We start from the raw sequence: 19,425 nt of genomic DNA on the forward strand, positions 1-19,425 counted from the left end.
AGCCCTTTGGGCATAATTCCAAATTGTTCTCCAGAATGTTTTATAACTTCACCAACAGTCCATTAGTGTCCCAATTTTTCCATATTCCCTCCAACATTTGTTGTTTTCCTTTTTTGTCATGTTAGTTAATCTAATAGGTGTAAGGTAAAAACCTCAATGGGTTTTAACTTGCATTTTTCTAATCAGTAGTGATTTAGAACATTTTTTCATATGACCATTGTTAGCTTTGATTTATTCAACTGAAAATTACTTGCTTATTTCCTTTGATCATTTATTTATATTTGAGAAATAAAGTCTTTATGAGAGAAACTTTTTGTAAATTTTCCTCTGAATTACATGTTGACCTCAATAATGATCAAACAACTTTGAAAGATCTAACCAAAGCATGGCTTCAAAAGATTGATGATTTTAAATAGTTCCCACTTCTTGGCTTTGTACATAATAGTCATTCACAGTTTTTAATGTGAGCTTCTTTCCTGATCTCTTTTATATTTCAAAATGTTTGTGTTTGTCAATGATTGTTAAGCATACAACAAAAGAGGAAAAAAAAAGTTCCCAGTTTGCCCAGATTACCCAGTGATGAAGGATTGGGAGGAACTGGTCAAGATGCTTTGTCACAGCCTACCAGGCCAAGAAGCAGATATTTTGACCAACTTGAAGAGAGTAAAAATGAGGAAAAGTTCTGAGATCAATATTCAATAATGGCTAGGTTTCACAACTCAGGTTGCCAAGGGTAAGAAATAGGATTTAAAAAATGCAACTTTATCTTCTATCTTAAGACAGAAGAGTGGTTAAGACTTAGGCAATTGAGGTTAAGTGATGTGCCCAGCTAGGAAGTTCTGAGTCCAGATTTGAACCCAGGACCTCCTGTCTCCAGGTCTATTCACTGAGTCCCTAGTTGTTCCAAATAGGGTTTCTTAATCATTGTTAGAAAAGTGATTTATGGGACATGTTGTTGGATTGCCCCAGGCTAGCCAATTTTCTGGTAGTTTAGGTCTGACAGTGGAACATAATTAGATGCTCACAAATCATTCAACAGTTAATTTAGCCATATCAGGGGGAAGGCTATTCAACAGAAATAAGCATTGAGAATAATACCACTGGGAGAAAAAAAGCAAAACCAGAAAATAGCAAAAATAAAATGAAAGACAACAAGTAGTATAATTGCTCCTCAAAGGATGACTGTGTGGGAATAACCATAAATCCCAGACTTTGCTTCCCTTTTTCAGAATGATTGAACCTTGGATCTAAATGATTTGGTTCTTGAGATGGGTAGCACTAAATCTTTGTAGCTCTCAGTAGGTGTCCTGATATAGCGGTTACTGTGAGCCAGAGAAAAACAAGAAATATAGAACTATGAAGCAAAGACAGTGTCACTTCCTGTACAGTCACTGATCCTAATTATGGATCATTTCAGTCCAATGAATATTTATTAAGTAACAGGAGTAATGTGCCAGGGCACTGTGCTAAGCGTTAGGGTATAATTAATAAAAAGAATGACCGTCTTTGCCCTCAAGGAGTTTACAGTTTAAAAGAGGAGAAAACACACAAAAAGATGCAGGAACATGGGTGTGGGGTAGTATAGTGGTAAAGAATTAGAAATAAGGTAATTAAGTATTGATATATAAGTAAGTTTGCACAGTAATTTTGCAAATCTTTAGATTTCATGCAAGAGTGACAGGTATGACCAGGAGTCTGGAACATGGGGCATCCAGGGGAAATTCTTTATCTGGCAGTTGAGAACACTGGGGGTACTAGAAGTCAGTTGGATTTGGGTATAGACCAGGCCCAGACTGTTTTGGGTTTTGCTCTGTATGTCTCATCTGAGTTGGAGGGATTGAACTTGGTTTTGAGGACTTTGTGAACCTTTCCTAGTCCATCTCTGGTCTGGAAGAGATCCTGATTACCTCCAAAGGTTTCCTGGTTCCTTACTATTGATATCATCAACTGTGAGTAGGAATACTTCAAGGAAGAGGGAGTAGGAGGTCCCAGATCTTTATTTTTATAAACCTTTGCTCTCTAAGACAGTGGTGTGTGCTGGCCCAGTGCAGGGAGGCCTATTCCCTGTATTTCACTTTAAGTTTAGTGGCTGAGGTAAACCATCTAAATACCTTAGTATAAACCTTCTTCCTGCCATTCTTTCTTCAGTAGGAAACATTAGGAGGTCTCTTAGTCTGGGGAATAGATACCAGATACAAATGGATCAGGATCATCAAAAGGTCATTACCTTCTTGTATGTAACCAGTACAAATGCCAGAATCTATGGGAAGAATTGCTTTGTACTACCAACCCTACCCCACCAGGAAGGACTTAACTCTTTTTGGGAGCTCCATTATTAGAAATGCCAAATATGTCCCCATTAGAGGTTTCTCTGAAGTTGCTTCCCTGGACCAACTAGCAGCATTCAAATCTGTAGCAATACTAGTCAGGCCCCAGCAGCTATAATACCTCTTAGTTCAGAGCCTTGGTCCTATAAACTCTCCCTGGAGAGGAGTTGTCTAGTGACTACTGGGCACTGTATTAGCAGCCATGTAGCAGGGCCAGTCAGTTCTAGATTATAGTAAACAAAAGGCTGCACTGGAATTGCCTTTGCAAACACTGTCCATACCAGTCCCTATTTTGTTGGGACCCATATCTCTACCCACTCAATTGCTGGGCTCTTGCTGAAACCTGCTACCACTCTATTGAGTCCTGTCATGCTTCCTGCCATCACTTCTGGGACCTGTGCTGAGGACCCACACCCTTCCCTGCTCTTGCTCTTGATGTTCATATCATTTCCTACTTCTGCTAGGGCCAGCCCTTAAGGCACAGTGCCTGGTACATGGTAGGTACTTGTTGACTGACTTGACTAGGGCCTTAAATGTTCCAGTGCTCTTCCTGTCAGTGTTTATTCTCTCCTTTGCATAAAATTCTTCTTGATGCCAGTCAGCTGCAATTCTGGAACCCTGGAATTCATAGGCTGCTGCCAAGCTAGGAATGTGAAGCTCATGATCACTCATTTGCATTCAGGAAAAGAGACAAAGAGAGATTCCTCTAGGCCAGTGATTCCCAAAGTGAGCACCACTGTCCCCTGGTGGGTGCTGCAGCGATCCAGGGAGGCGGTGATGGCCACAGGAGCATTTGGGGGTGGTGAATAACTGTAAGGGGGTGGTGATAGTATGTGGCAGGGGGTGCTAAGTAATATTTTTTTCTGGAAAGGGGGCGGTAGGCCAAAAAAGTTTGGGAACTACTGCTCTAGGCCAATACAGTTTTTTGGTTTACCATTATAAGCAATCGCTATTTCTGCCAGAGTGTCCAAGATTTTTTATTTAAAAATCATGATTTTCAGGGAGTTCAGTGATTCTTAAATTATCTCTTCTTGATACTTTTCAGGTTAGTAGTTATTGATATAAATATCTGAAATTTTCTTATATTTTATGCTAGCATTTCTTTCTATCTAACAAAATCATTGACTTGTATTTGATCTCTTCTAGTTTTCAGGGATGCCATTACTTAGGAAATGCTTAATGCTTTTTCTTCTAAGCTATTTCTTCTTCTTTTTTAAACCCTTACTTTCTGTCTTGGAATTGTTTCTAAGTATCTGTTCCAAGGCAGAAGAGAGTGGTATGGGCTGGGCAATTGGCAAGAAATGGCTGTCCCAGGGTCAAAAAGTGTTCAGATTCAAACCCAGGACCTCATAATAATTAGAGTTGGAATGAACCTAAGAAATCATCAAATTGCAATCTTCTCATTTTATGAATATCTCCTGGAGAGTAAATGATTTGCCTGAGAGCAGATTTCTTAAGAATCAAAGTACCTCCTTGAATGTAAGAAACTGTTTTATCATTCCGGGAGAAGCATTATAGACAGGGCCCCAGTCTTCCCCTTTCTTAAAAACGGTAAAATGATCACATGTAACAAATAGATACTTCTTCCCCAACATTTCCCTTTATAATAATAAAGAGACCCAGTCACCAGTGTTGGGGATGGAGGAGAGAGACAGAGAGTCTATGAGGTGAGACTCTCTTCTATCTCTCCACTCCTGCCAAATATACGCTGCTGAGACTTTGAGGGGGTGTCACCCCAAAACTGGGTGACCTGGATGGTCGTGCCACCCCACAGGAGTTGGGGACAAGACTTCCCTATAAGAGGAGGTATTGGGCACCCCAATCCAATTCTGAATGAGGGTGGGGTTCATGCAAGCCACCCCAGAGATCAGTCAACTTCACAGCGGGTGGTCTTGCACATCACTCTTGCCTTAGTGGAAAAGCAAAATTTTTTAATTAGGTGTTATGTGGGGCTATTAAATGGATAATGGAAATATATTGTTATGCCCTTGATTCATACTTTTGACCATCTGGGCTTGTACTCATCAAGAACAGGTTTATTTAATATGTAATTGGAACATACTTTCTACCCTTCAGCCTTCTGGCCTCCTGTCCACTTCAGATTGCTCTTTAGTTTCTGACTACAATTTTTTAACTCTTTCACCCCTTAGGGACTGATTTTTGCCTTTTTATGTCTTTGGAAAAATACTTCTGACCTTTTCTTCCACCACTCTATCTCAGTCTTCTTACCTATCCTTCTAGAGCCTTTCAAGAGACACTGTGGTATGATGTCGAGTGATATAAGGAGATCTAAAATAAGTGCTGCCTCTGATATTTACTAAATGTTACTAGTTGAATGACCCTGACAAGATTGTTTAACCTTTTAGTACCTGTTAGTTATATGTAAGGTGGGGACAACATACTAGTTACCTCACAGTGTATGTATGAGAAACATGTTTTGTTAACCTTAAAGCACTATATAACTATAAATTGTTTTGTTATGCACATTTGGTCCTTTCAAGTCCTTGATTATGATTCACTTCACACACACTATCACCTTGTAAACTGTGGCATGTTTAACAAAGCCTTTTATCCATATGACTAAATGATAACTTATCTTAGTGCAGTAGTAAGAGAATGAAAGGGAAGGATATTTCAGGGAGAAAGAAAAATGATATGGTTCTTTTGGTTTATATTTCACTTATTATTAGTGATTTGGAGCATTCTTTCATAAGGTGGTTGTTATTGTAGTTTGTAATTATTTTAATGATTTTCTTTAGGTGTGTGGTACAATGAAGACAGCAGCAGACTTGGAATCAGGGAGACCTGGGTTCAAATCTTGCCTTCCTGGTTGTTTGAACTTGGTCAGATCATTTAAGCTCTTTGAGTGTCATTTTCCTCATCTGCAAAGGGGCATAAATAGCGCTTACTTCAGAGGGTTGTTATAAAGATCAAATGGGAACTTTGTAAACTTAAAATTCATAAAGCTATATGAATGCTATGATGATGTTATCTACTACTATTACTTAGAATTATATTCTTTGACCTTTTATCTATTTCCCCATAACTTTTTAATTCTTTCCTCCTCCCCCCTTCATTCTAGGAAAACTATGAACGAATGAAAGCTCTAGTAACTGAACTTCATGAGCGAACAGAGCATATCCGACTAGGTAAATATAGCAATACTTATTTTATTTTAAAATCTAATTTTCTGACTTTTTAATTCATCCTCTGAAGGCTTGCCAAAGTGATGTTCCTGAAGCACAAATCTGACCATGTTTCCCCCCTGCCCAAAAGTTGAAGTGACTTCCTGTTGTTCCTAGGATCAGATTTCTCTCTTTGGTATTTCAAACCCTACATAATTTCTGCTTAGACTTTATTTCCAAGCTTTTTTTTTTTTTATCTTATCTTCCTTCACATTCTCTGTGTATTAACCTTATTGGTCTCTTTGTTCTTCTACACTCAGAAAGCCCTGTCTTCCTTCTCTGTCCCTTTACCCTGGCTTTGGTGTGCTCCCTCCTAACTCTTGACTTAGCTTCCTTAAAAGCTCAGATAAAGTGCTACTAGTCCTATATAAGGCCATTCTTAATTTCCCTCAGTTTCTAATATTTCTCTTCCAAAAATAGTTTGTACTTTTTACATGTTTTGCATTTATTCATATGTTTATGCATTATTTCCCTCAATAGAATGTAAGCTTTTTGTGGGCAGGAACAGTTTTTGATTTTGCTTTTTGTATACCAAGGGCCTGGCACACTATATCAGAGTCAGTTAATCAACAAGCATTTAAATGCCTGCCATGGTACTGTGCTAGGTGCTGGAGATACAAAAATAATTAATGAAACAATCTCTATTCAAAAAGAACTTATTTTGTAACATGTACTTGATAAATGTTCATTTATTGGTCGGAAAAGAAATACAATTTTTTTAAAGGCTGACTTATTCCTAGGTAGAGTAAGAGGTGTCTTTATGATATAATTTGAAGAGGTATCCATCTGCCACTTCATTTTGCCATATTATTGAATTACTTATAAGCAATGCCTTGCCCTAGAAAGAATGCTATTGGAGTTGTAGGAACTGAAGTCAATTACTTGTGTTACCATTCCTCTGTGAGTTTCTGTTCTCTCTTACATTTAACATGTAAAGTGAATGTTAGACCGAATGACCTCCAAGGGGTCTTCTAACTCAAACGCTATGCCTTTATAACCTCTACTTTGGAATAAATCATGGTCTCCAAATGAACAAACAAAAAACCAAACCCTGCTAATTTTAAATACACTATATTACTTAGGATGGGTCATTAGCCCATTAACCTGTCCATAGTTTTGCCTTATTATTTGGTCTTTTGGACAGGAATATGAAACACTTGTGGGGAGAGCAGACCCAGGCTTCACAAAATTGGGTGAAGAAATCTGCAAAACTAGATATGAATGGACACCAAAAGAGGGAAAAAGGATGATATGATATAAAATGGGAGAGATATGTTTTACTTACTTTATGATTTTCCTTATTGCTGCTACAGTTAATGGCCTTTAAATAGTTGTAATTTATCAACTTTTTTTGGGGGGTGGTAGTTGAGAAGGTTGTGAGGTTCCTATTTCATTTTTAGCATTTTGTATTTTACTTTATACACACATTTAGTGTAATTTATTTTAGCTTTCCCCCTTTTTTTCTATCACTGCAAGACATGTGTTTTCTAATTTCAAAATAAAACTTTCCCTGTTAATTAAAAAAATAGTTGATAAATATCAAAGTTTCAAGGTGCTGACTGGAGGTCCTAGGTATAAATCCAGTCTCAAGACACTTCCCAGCTGTGTGACCCTGGGCAAGTCACTTGACCCCCATTGCCTACCCTTGCCACTCTTCCACCTATAAGTCAATACACAGAAGTTAAGGGTTTAAAATAAAAAAAAAAAGTTTCAAGGTGCTACTTAAGAATAAAGAACTAAAATGTTTTTGTTGATGGGAAGTTTTGTTAAATGGAAAGTATTCTGAAGAATGGTTAACTTTTCCTCAACTTTTGTTCTCTTCTTCTCTCTACCCCTTACTTTTCCTCCCTCAGTTTTGTCATTTTTGTCTTTGTTTCAGCTTTCCTTTTAAATTTACAGTCTCTTATGTTTCAGCCTGTAGGTTTGCTTTTTGAAGACTTACTTAAGGAACTATTTGTAACTTTATTATTAATAAAACCTTATTAAGCCCTAGAGCTAAGCATTTTATTTAATTTCATTTACTGACATGCTAAGCATATAATATTAATGCTTATTGCTTGCTGAATTGCCATTTTATATGTCAGCATTGTGGTTATAGGGAGACCAAAAAAATTCTGGTTATCTCTTGAAAGAGGATTTTTTATTGGACTTTATCTAAACTACCATATATTTTGACCTTTATGAAGTTCACAATTTAAGAAGGATAGTGGTCTTTTAGATCTGCTACCTAATTCCACTGAGGAATTTAGGCTTAAAAGGAACGCTTTTCCAGCTAATCAGTTAACAAATATTTATTAGCAGCACCTAAGTGCATTGCCTCATCATAATATCTTACCAAGGTATGAAGTGGCCTGGAGTTCTCAGAGATTATGCCAGCAAAGTACAGATTCTGGCATTTTCTACCAGCTACTAAGGCTTTGAGTATAACCCTAACAACAAACTGTGTCTGTTTTCTGAGGACCAGTCTAAATATGGAGTCTTTTCACTTGTATTTTTTTTTTATTAAAATTTTTCAAATTTTAAAAATATTTTTCCATGGTTACATGATTCATATTCTCTCCCTTCCCTCCCTCCTCCCAGAGCTGACAAGCAATTCCAATGGGTTATACAAATGTTATCACTTGATATCTATATCTATTGCTACATTATTCATTTTTGTAATAGAGTAATCTTAAAACCAAAACCTCAAATCATATACCTATTTAAATATCACTTACATGATGAATTCTTTGACCACAAAGAAAATTTGTTCATTCAACAAGCATTTATTAAAAATGTCTTCTATGTGCAAGGCATTGTACTCGTTTAAGGAGCTTACATTCTTTTAGAGAGAAACACTGTTTACATAGATCAATCAATACAATATGTACAAATGAATAGGGGAGTGGGCATTAGAAAATGTGAAGGAATTAGGAAAGGCACTTCTGTTGGAGGTGGCACTTGAGCTGAGAACTTCAAAGGAATCTAAAAGATTTTGGAGGCAGGGGTGAGCAGGGAAAGCCTTCAGAAATTGAGTATAGTCCTGTATTCTAATGGCATAGATGTGAGAGATGAAGTGTCAAGTACTGGCAATGGAAAGTAGGCCAGTTGGACTAGAGTTGTACAGTGTGTGGCCAGTTGCACAGTGTGTGGAATAATGGACAATAAATCTGAAAAGATAGGCCAGAAGCCTTTTATGAAGGATTTCTAGTGTTAGACAGAGGGGTGCATATTTAATCTTATAGGAACTAGAAAACCACTGAAGCTTCTTGAATTGTAGAGTGGCATAGATCTGTGCTTTAGGAATATTGCTTTGGCAGTTGAATAGAGAAGGGGAGAGACTTGAGGCAGGGAGAGGTTATGTTATAATAGTCCAGATGAGAGATAATGTGAATCTGAAATGGTAGTATCTGTGAGCAGAGAAAAGGGGATGAATATAACAGATGTTATGGTGGAATCAACAAGACTTAACAAATGATCAGAGTCACAGATGATTCTGAGTTTGTGCAGCTTAGTGTTTGAAAGGATGATAATGTCCTTTTCAGAAATAGGAAGAAGTGCAGGTTTTGAGAGAAAGAGAGATCATGAGTTATGTTGAACTAGAGATATATCCAGCTGGAAAAATCTAATAGGCAGTTGGTGCTGCTGAGAGCCTGAGAAAATAGAGATGGATATATAGGTGTATGGAATCATCTGCATAGAGATAATTAATGAATCCTTGAGAGTTTATGAGATTTCCGAAAGAGAAGATATAAAGAGAGAAAAGATCAGAAGTCATAGATTGAGAGTTGGAGGAGATTCCTTAGAGATCACCAGTCTTCTCATTTTAGAGATGAAGACATTTGAATCCTGAAGAGATTCAATGATTTGTCCAAGGTCACACAGCCAATTTATGGTAGAGCTGAGGTTGGAACTCAGGTTCTCTGACTGCAGTTCCAGCACTAGCACACTTGCCACTCTACTGCTCTAACTCTCAGGACAGAACCTTCCTGGGCATTCACTTAGTGGGGGAGATGTACATAATGAATCAGTCAAGAAACAGAAGTGGGCCAGATAGATGAGAGGAGAACTCAGAGTGCAAGGTTACCAAAACCCTGGTAGGATGAGAGGGTAGATAGCAGTATCTGATACTAGTGAGAAATCAAGGAAGATCAGACCTGAGAAAAGGTCCTTGGATTTAGCCATCATTGATATCTTTGGAGAGAGAGATGTGTCAGTTTGGTAGATTATAAGCCAAAAACTTGAGAAATTTGAGAAATCAGAGGAGATGAAGCAGAGGCAATAAGTATAGTCATTTTTTTCTAGGATTTTGACTTAGAGAAGAAATATAGGCCCATATTTTGAGAAGTTGTTAGCTTCATGTGAATATAAAATGGACCTCTGTACAGTTTCCTTTTGTTTCTGTAAGGATGTGGTAGGAAGGAGAAAATTGTGCTAACAGTTGTGTGATTTTGAGACTTTGCAGAAGCTTTAACTTAGCTTTTAGAACTTCAAAAGTAAGATTCTTCTCCAGAGACCAGTAACTCAACAACAAGAGGACCTGAGTCATATCAAATTTTATATTCTTGGCATAAGTGAAATCAGAAGGCAAAAGGAAGTTATAGTGGAGGAATAGCTCACAGGCTGCCCTTAGGCTAGAGAAGTTAATGGAATTGTTTTTATTATACATCCAAAGACTTAGAAGAAACATTCTTTCATGTCCTGAGTGTTCATGATAAACATTTGCAAAAGAACCACCAAAAAAGTAATTGCAGATTATCTATCAACATTGGTTCTAAGAGGACAAGGAGGTAAAGTAAGTCTTTGAAAAACTTTATCATACCCTCCAAATGAAATCACCATTTTTTACACACACATATGCAAACACACACACACACTCTCTCTCTTTTTCTCTCTTTCTCTTATATTCACATACACACATATATAAAATATGTCAAAATATATCTCAAATATCCATGCATATATACATATCTCAAATATCCATGCATATATACATAATATATATGTGAAATATTACTCTCTGATTTCAATGCAAAGGTATTACAGGGGAAGAAGGCAAAAAATATGTTGGAAAATTTGGTTTTCCATTGTAGTGGAGAAATTACAGTGAACTTCAGAAGCCAATAGTTTATAATAAAAAGAAGTAATTGCCAGTATTAACCATCTCCCTATGAGATATCTTAAGCTTTTAAAAAGAACCATTAGGTTTTTATCTAAAATACTATATTAAATATAGACAGTAGCCTGAAGGATCTACTCTATTGTGGGGAGAGGCAGTATAGAAGCAGAAGGGGGTTCATTTGGGTTTCATTTCTACATCTGACACTGGGTGCATTATCAAGCGCAAGTCACTTAAAATCTTTAAGCCTCACTTCATTTTTCTCATGTGTAAAAAAAGAAGATTTTACCTGTACCTACTTTATAGAGGAGTCAGTTGTGAGGATCAAATGAAAATAGATGTTGAGTGTTTTGCATGCATTAAAGAGCCATATAAATGGCAGTTATTATAATGCTAATGACTGATTTAATTGTCATAGGAGGTGGGGAGAAAGCACGGAAACTTCACTTATCAAGAGGAAAACTATTACCTAGAGAAAGAATCAACAGACTCCTAGATCCAGGGTTAGTATATTTTTAAGTGTCTCCTAATTCATATTGTTATTAGAAATGGTTGGCTTTGTGGTATAATTGAGAACAGGGACTGATTTTTTCCATTTTTTGTATCCCTACATTTTGCACATTTCCTAGGACAAAATAGTTGCTTACTACATGTTTACTAATTGTCTAATTAATCTTAGTGGGGTTTCATTTCTATTATAATTGATTTTTTAACAAATAAATTATAATTCTTACTTTCATTTGGAAATTACTTTTTTTAAAGTTTTATTTTTATTGCCATGCAAAACATACTTCCATATTGGTTATTGTGGTAAGAACAAACTCATACACAACCAAAACCCCAAAATAAAACCATAAATACACTGATATGAAAAGAGGAGTCCAACAGTTTTTTCCTCTGGTGGTGGATAGCATTTCCTGGCATAAGTCTTTCAGGATTGTCCCAGATCATTGCATTGCTGAGAATAGTCAGTTTTTCACAGATAATCATTGTCCAGTGTTGCTATTGTTGTGTACAGTGTTCTCCCAGTTCTGCTTATTTTGCTCTGCATCAGTTTCTGCAGATTTTCCCAGCTTTTTCTGAAATCATCTTGCTTGTCATTTCTTATAGCACAATAGTATTCCACCACCAGCATGTACCACAATTTGTTCAGCCATTCCCCAGTTGATGGACATACCCTCAATTATCAGTTCTTTGCCACCACAAAAAGAATTGCTATAAATATTTTTGTATAAGTAGGTCCTTTCCCCTTTTTTATTATCTCATTGGGATACAGACTCAGGACTGGTATTACCAGATCAAGAGTATGCACAGTTTTATAGCCCTTTGGGCAACCTTTTTGGATGTGAGAGCCATAAACGCCTGTGGAAGGAGATGGAGGGGGAAGGCACTGGAATATGGGGTGGGGGCTGAAGGGCTCCCTGGGGCACATCCTGGGGCTCTGCCCGGACTGGCCAGTTGGGAGGTGGAGCCAGATATGGCTAGAGAGCCATACGTTGCTGACCCCTGCTTTGAGCATAGTTCCAACCCTCCAGAATGGTTGGATCAGTTAATGACTCCACCAACAATTACCCAATTTTGCCACATCCCTTCCAGCATTTACCACTTTCCATATTGGCCAATCTGCTAGGTATGAGATGGTACTTCAGTGTTATTTTTTAATTTGCATTTTTCTAATTAAGAGTGATTTAGAACATTTTTTCATATAATTATTGATAGCTTTGATTTCTTCATCTGAAAATTGACTATTCATATCCTTTGACTGTCAGTTGGGGAATGGCTTATATTTTTATAAATTTGACTTAAAGAATTCTCTCTAAAATTGAGAAATGAGACCTTTATCAGAGACATTTATTATAAATTTTTTCCCCAGTTTGTTGTTTCCCTTCTAATCTTGGTTACATTAGTTTTGTTTGTACAAAAGCATTTTAATTTAAGTTCAAAATTATTCATTTTGTATATTATACTCTCATTTGGTCATAAATTTCTTCCTTTCTCCAAAGATTTGCCAGGTAATCTATTCTGTATTCCCCTAATTTACATATGGTATCACTCTTTATATCTAAATCATATATCCATTTTTATCTTATCTTGGCATAAGTTGTGAGATATTGGTCTATACCTAGCTTCTGCCATACCATTTTCCAATTTTCCCTGCAGTTTTTGTTAAATAGTTCTTATTCCAAAAGCTTGGATCTATGAAGTTTCTTTATAATATATTAAAGGCATATATTTGAAGAGTAGCAATTAAAAATTCCTATTACATTGGAATTTTTTTTTACGTGTTACCCTTGTTTAGTGACAGTAATTTATGTTACATCCCTTTCCTCCCTGCAGATCTCCATTCTTGGAGTTTTCTCAGTTTGCAGGTTACCAGTTGTATGGTAAAGAAGAAGTCCCAGCAGCCGGAATTATTACGGGCATTGGCCGAGTTTCAGGGTAAGGACACTATGTGGATTCTACTGTATAGGTTCTCATGAAAAAAAATTTTCATGGGGTCAAGATATCTAGGACTTTGCTTTCCATAGATTTGTAGAATTTATGTCAACCAGAGATTCTTTCAAAACAAAAGGTATTTGCATCTCAAAATTCTTCTTTCCTTTCTATAGAGTAACAAGCAAAAGATGGATTGATTGAGGAAACAAAGGTTTGATCTTCTGAGCTTATTAATTTATTAAGCAATGAATGCCAATTATCCAACAAATCAGGACCAAAGTTCTTTCTCAGATTAGGGCTGCACCCCAAATACAAAGGGAGATAGACTATTATACATTAAAAACAATTAATCAGTAAGACCAATTAATTAAAAAGAAACAATGTAACATTAGGTAATCTGATTTCTAATCAGATGAAAGATGAGGGATTTTCCATGTTAGGAGAGAGAGCAAGTACAATTCCCTGAAGTCAGGAAAAGAGGTATCTCACTTCTTCCCAAGTATATGTAAACAAAGGTACATGGAAACAGTAACTGATTGATTAATATGGGGACAGTTTTTGCATAAGATATGGGGTTTTCTTGAGATGTACTGTTATGAGAAAGCTCCTTATAGCAGTCTTAGTATTGTTGTGAGGGTTTATTTAGTAATTTATTTAGCAATAGTGTTGGACCTAGCAGGAAGGGCTGGAGGATTCCAAGATGGAATGAAGGAGCAGGAAGTAGGGCTTGTGCTCTGAGAGAGACTCCATTAGTGGTTGGCACAAACTGTTGCTAGCCCTGGGAGATCTCAGAGTTAAGGAAAACCTGCAAAAAGATTCCCTGGGATCCTGGGTGGTGGAGGCTTTCAGCAAGTAGACAAGACCTACAGAGCTGCACCAAGTGGAGAAGGGGTTTGGGATCTGGTGGACAGCATCTCAAGCACACTCTCTCTACTTGGGTACGTTGGACCACCTTGGCTCTTGACATCCTGTGATCATCTTTGGATTACCGTGTGAGAACCCTCAAAGCCACCCTCAGGCCCTTTAGCTGTGCTGGTCAAACCTGGCGGGAACCAGGTTTGAAGCAGCCTTCCCAGTGACTCCGGTACTGCTCTTTTGGTCCCTGCTTGGCTTAGGTCAATTAGATTAGAGTAGTCAAGTCCTCCCCTTGTCCATGTGATTTGCCCTTTAGGTTTTCAAGCGCAGAATCCCCTAATCCCATCTTTATTTTAGTTACTCACAATTAAACTGTTAAAAACCTTTACCTTGCGTGCTGGTTCCATAGTCCCTGGCCTAGTGGTGAGCTGGGTGACCATTGGCCTAACTGCCATTCTTGGCAGTTACAAGCTTAGCAGTGAACCCTGGTCTCCCTATCCTGTTTGGTCCTGTCTCCTTCAACCCAGTGTGTGTACCCACAAACCATTTAGGTCACATTTTAACATCCCTGGTACCCCATCTTTTACAGTATCTGACTGCCTTTCTGGTCGACATAACTTAGGTTCTTGGTTAAGGGTTTCTAAACAGCAGGCCTAGGTTGTCCAATTTCTCAGCCATGCATGACTGGCTTCAAACAATGCACTGAGGTTTTCTCTCAATTCTCACAACTGGATTAAGTTTTCTCACAGGACAGAATTTGACTATGCTTATAACTGAATAGAAAGGGAACTAAACCAGCTCCTGAATTGTCACAAGATGGAGTCAGTATGGTTCACTCAGTTTCTACTATTAACTTGCTGTCCTAATCCTCTCCATAATTTTTTCATACTAATCTGAATTAGCAGTGGAAGACCAGATTAGATACCCTGCATTTTTTCATTCAATCTCTCCCCTCCAGTCTATCTTCCACAGCTGCCAAATTGCTATTCCAAAAGTACAGAACTGACCAGATAAATCTCCTATTTAGGAATCTTCAGTGATTTCTTGTCACCTTTAGGATAAACACAAAACACCTACACTGACTGCCTCCATCCTTTAGTTCCAGAATGATTGTACATTATTCCTGTTCACATTTCCACATTTGAGATAAATTGGCCTACTTGCTGTTCCCCATATATTCTGTCTTATGCTACCACCATGCCTGGAATGCTCTCATTTTTTCACCTCTACCATATGGAGTCTCTGACTCTGGAAAAGTGCCACTTTATTAAAGAAGACAGTCCCGCGTCACTCTAGTTATTCATCTCTACCACAGTGTAATCATTCCAAATTTTGTGTGCATGTATTTATATAGCTGCAAATAGGTTGTACCTCTCAATAGAATGTAAGCTCCTTGAGGGCATCAATTGTCTTACTTTCATCTTTTTATCCCCAGCACTTAGTACAGTGCTCTGACACATAGTAGTCTTCTAATAAATGCTTGTTGATTGATTGATGCACCTTTTATCTTATCTTGCTGGCTTGTCTTGAAGATGGCTCCCATGGACATCCACTCATCCTTCCTATTCATTCTCTTCTTATCTACTGATTTTATCTTATCTGCTTCTTCCCTGGTACCTATAAATATACCCAAATGTCCTCCATCCTTAACCTCTTAGAGCTAAATTCCTAGATCTCTCTTCCCTTTCATAGCTAAATTTTGGGGAAAAGCTCTACCTTCATTGCTTTCACTTTCTCTTCTCTCATTCCCTTCTCTGACTTTTGCAGTCTGGCTTCTAACTTCCATCATTAATTAGAAACTGCTTTCTCCAATGTTACCAATAATCTCTTGATTGCTACATCTGTTGGTTGATCAGATTTTAGTCCTTCTTTACCTCAGTGCAACATTTAATACTTTTCACTACCTTCTCTTCCTGGGTACTCCTCTTTAAATATTTGTGGCACTCTTCTTTCTTGATTCTCTTCCTAACTGCCTAAGGGTTTCTTCTCAAGACTACTCTTTCATCATCCATGTTAACCCTGCTTTCTCTGACCGTAGGTGAACTCAAGTCTCTACTTTGGGCTCTCTTCTCTCTCTATTTTTTTACTTGGTAACCTTGTCAGCTTCTATGGAAATCATTATCATTTCTATGCAGATAACTCCCAAATCTGTGTCTGTTCAGTATTACTCTCTCCTAAACTGTAATCTCATATAATAAGCTACCTATTAGACTCTAATTGAATATTCCGTAAGTCTTTCAAACTCAGCATATTCACAATAAAACTCTTCCCTCAAATTCTCTCCTCTCCCAAACTTAACTATTTCTTTTGGGGGCACCACCATTCTTCTAATCTAATTTACAACCCCAGCATTTCCTTTGACTCCTCATTCTCCTTCACCCTACATCTACAGTTGGTTGCCAAATATTATCTTTTTCCACAACATCTCTCATAATATCTCCTTTGCTCCCATCACATAGCTATCCCTCTAATATGGGCTCTTTCACCTCTTACCTAGAGTGTTTCAATAGTCTCTTAACTGGTCTCCTATCATCAGCCCCTCCATATTCCAGTCCTTCCTCTACAATCCTATCAGAGTGATTTTCCCAATACCCAATCTGACCATGTTATTCCCTTTTTACTCAATAAGCTCCATGGCTCTCCTTTTTCTCTAAGATCAAGTATAAACTCCTCTGTTTGGATTTTAAATCCCTTTATAATCTAATCCCAATCTATCTTATTATTATATTTTACATTATTCTCCTACTTGTACTCTAGTTCAGCCAAAATGACTTTCTTGCCCTGTGGGCCCCCTAGCCCCATCCCTGGCCAGCTGTGTGACCCTGGGCATGCCTTTTAACCATGCTTAATCTCAGTTTCCTCATCTGTAGAATGAAGATGCAGTAGCAGCAACCTGATGAGATTTTTGTGAGAATCAACTGGGATTACATATGTAAAGTGTTTTATAAATCTAAAATGTTATGTAGATATGAAATATTATTGTTGTTTTAATTATATTGTTGTCCTTGCCTTCCATTAAGTTCCTCTGAGAGCATGGACATGAAAGCTCTTTCTTTCTAACCTTTACTCTTATCATATCTTGCATATAATAGGCACTTTTTTCAGTCAGTAAATAAACATTAATTAAGTACTTATACCATGCTAGGTCCTGGTGATACACTTACAAAGAAGGATGAAGTCTCTTTTGTCAAGGAGCTTCACTTCTCTGGGGAAGACAGAAATAGAAGAGAATACATTTGCCATTCTAGGTCTAAGGGAGGGCCTGGGCAGAGGCATTTAATATGTAATTATTGAATTGAAATGAATAGCAGTGATAGGATAACCTGTAATGATAAAGTGAAATTGGCCTTTAATTTTACAGAAACTTTTGATGTTCTGTTGACATTGTGCCTTTCAGAGTGGAATGCCTAATTGTTGCCAATGATGCCACTGTCAAAGGTGGAACCTATTACCCAGTGACAGTGAAAAAACACTTACGTGCCCAAGAAATTGCCTTGGAAAACAAGCTCCCTTGCTTGTACTTAGGTAAGTCAGCAACAGTGAGATCACGAATAATATTCAGAAATGTAAATGAAAGAAAAATTCAGATTAAAGAGTCCACATATCTATGTTACTGTCAGTGGAGATTTCTGAAACACTGGCCTCCATCAGCGTGGGGCATTCTGAATCTTCTCCTCCACAAAGACTTTTCTGATTTCTTCCTTCTTTCATATCTAACTTTACTCTGTCTTAGCATTGGTACTTCCCTTTAGTTGACTTTCATATTATTTTATAGTTATTTGTGAGCATTCCTTATCTTCCATCTGAGACTTTTAGCTCCATGAAGGCAGGGAATTTGGGTCATATTTTTCATGTTATTCCCAACAACATCCAGCACAGTGCCATTCACATAGTAGATACTCAGTGATTGTTGAGTGAATGACTGAAGTCATTAACTTTCTAATTGCTGATACTCTTAAAGCCTGATGAGATTTAAAAAAATATATAATTTATTTTAAAATTATTTTTATTTTGTTATATATTAAATTTAAAAATATTTTTCCATGATTACATGATTCATGTTCCCTCCCTCGCCTTTTCTCTCCCCCTTCCTGGATCTGACAAGCAATTCCACTGAGTTACACATGTATTATCACTCAATACCAATTTCTATATTATTCATTTTTGTGATTGAGTAATCTTTTAAAACCCAAACCCCAAATCATATACTCATATAAACAAGTAATAAATCATATGTTTTTCTTCTGCCTTTCTACCCCCACAGTTCTTTCTCTAGAAGTGGATAGCATTCTTTCTCAGAAATTCCTTGGGATTATCCTGGATCAATGGCTATTAGTAGCAAATTTTGATGGTCCCAAAATGTTTCAGTTACTGTATATATTGTTCTTCTGGTTCTGCTCATTTTACTCTGTATCAGTTCATGGAGGTCCTTCTAGTTCTTATAGAAATCATTCCTTATAGCACAATAGTATTCATTGTCATCATGTACCACCATTTGTTTAGCCATTTCCCAATCAAGGGACATCCCCTCATTTTCTAATCTGATGAGGCTTTTGCTACTCAGATTATTGAAAATGTACATTGTTAAGCTCCAAATCAGGGGTTCGGTAGATCCCTTTTTAAAATATTATTTTTAAATAAATAAAATACAATATAAAAGACTACAAAGGAAACCAGTTATATTAAAATATAATTTTTCAGTCTAACTCTTCATGATCCCATTTGAGGTTTTCCTGACAAAGATACTAGAGTGGTTCACCATTTCCTTCTCTAACTTAATTGACAAATGAGGAAATTAAGGTTTAAGTGACTTGCCTATGGTCACATATCTAGTAAGTGTCTGAGGTTGGATTCAAACTCATGAAGATGAATCCTCCTGACTCCAGGTCTAGCATCTAGCCAGATTAAAAACTCCTCATCTGAATGCTTGACAAGCCTAAGATTTTAGTATTAAAAAGTGATTAAGAAATATGTTTAGTTTGGCCATATCATTTATTTATTTCATCAGCAGCAGGTATTTGCATAGAACTCTTATTCCTTTTTTTTTAACCTTAAATTAAATTGTATTTTTTCCAAAGATTTGCCTTCTTTTCCTCTCACCTCCTTCCCCATTTGTTTCCACCTCTCCACATTGAAAAAGCAAGAAAAATCAAAATCTCTGTTACAAATATATCACCAAACAAAACCAAATTTCTGGATTGGCCATGTCCTAGAAAAATTTGCCTTAATCTGCACTCTATGTCTATCACCCATCTTTGATAATCCCATTTTTGAACCCTGATTTCTAATAAGGTGCTAGAAAGAACTTTGGAAGCAAGAATTTCAATGGTAGGCAATAAATATTTTAAGGGAACTAGAACATTTGCTGATGGGAAGAAGGAAAAGAAGCATTTATTTATTAAATATCTGCTATGTGCCAAGTCCTTTACAAATATGACATCATTTGATCTTCACAACAGCCCTGGGAGGCAGTTGCTACTTTTTCTGTTGTTTTTCCAGTTGTGTCAGACTCTTCTTGATCCCA

At 37.1% G+C, this 19,425-nt stretch overlaps 1 protein-coding gene across 1 annotated transcript in view; it reads left to right on the forward strand.

The window, feature by feature from the left end:
* Window positions 1-19,425, forward strand: part of MCCC2 (methylcrotonyl-CoA carboxylase subunit 2) — a 124,498-nt gene that overhangs the window by 15,145 nt on the left and 89,928 nt on the right. Inside the window, exons 2-5 of the mRNA XM_044662988.1 lie at window positions 5,410-5,476; window positions 11,029-11,113; window positions 12,948-13,049; window positions 17,299-17,426. Coding sequence (XP_044518923.1) covers window positions 5,410-5,476; window positions 11,029-11,113; window positions 12,948-13,049; window positions 17,299-17,426 — 382 coding nt within the window. The remainder of the gene's footprint in view (window positions 1-5,409; window positions 5,477-11,028; window positions 11,114-12,947; window positions 13,050-17,298; window positions 17,427-19,425) is intronic.

This window comes from Gracilinanus agilis, chromosome 1, assembly GCF_016433145.1.
Source record: "Gracilinanus agilis isolate LMUSP501 chromosome 1, AgileGrace, whole genome shotgun sequence".
Lineage (NCBI taxonomy): Eukaryota > Metazoa > Chordata > Mammalia > Didelphimorphia > Didelphidae > Gracilinanus > Gracilinanus agilis.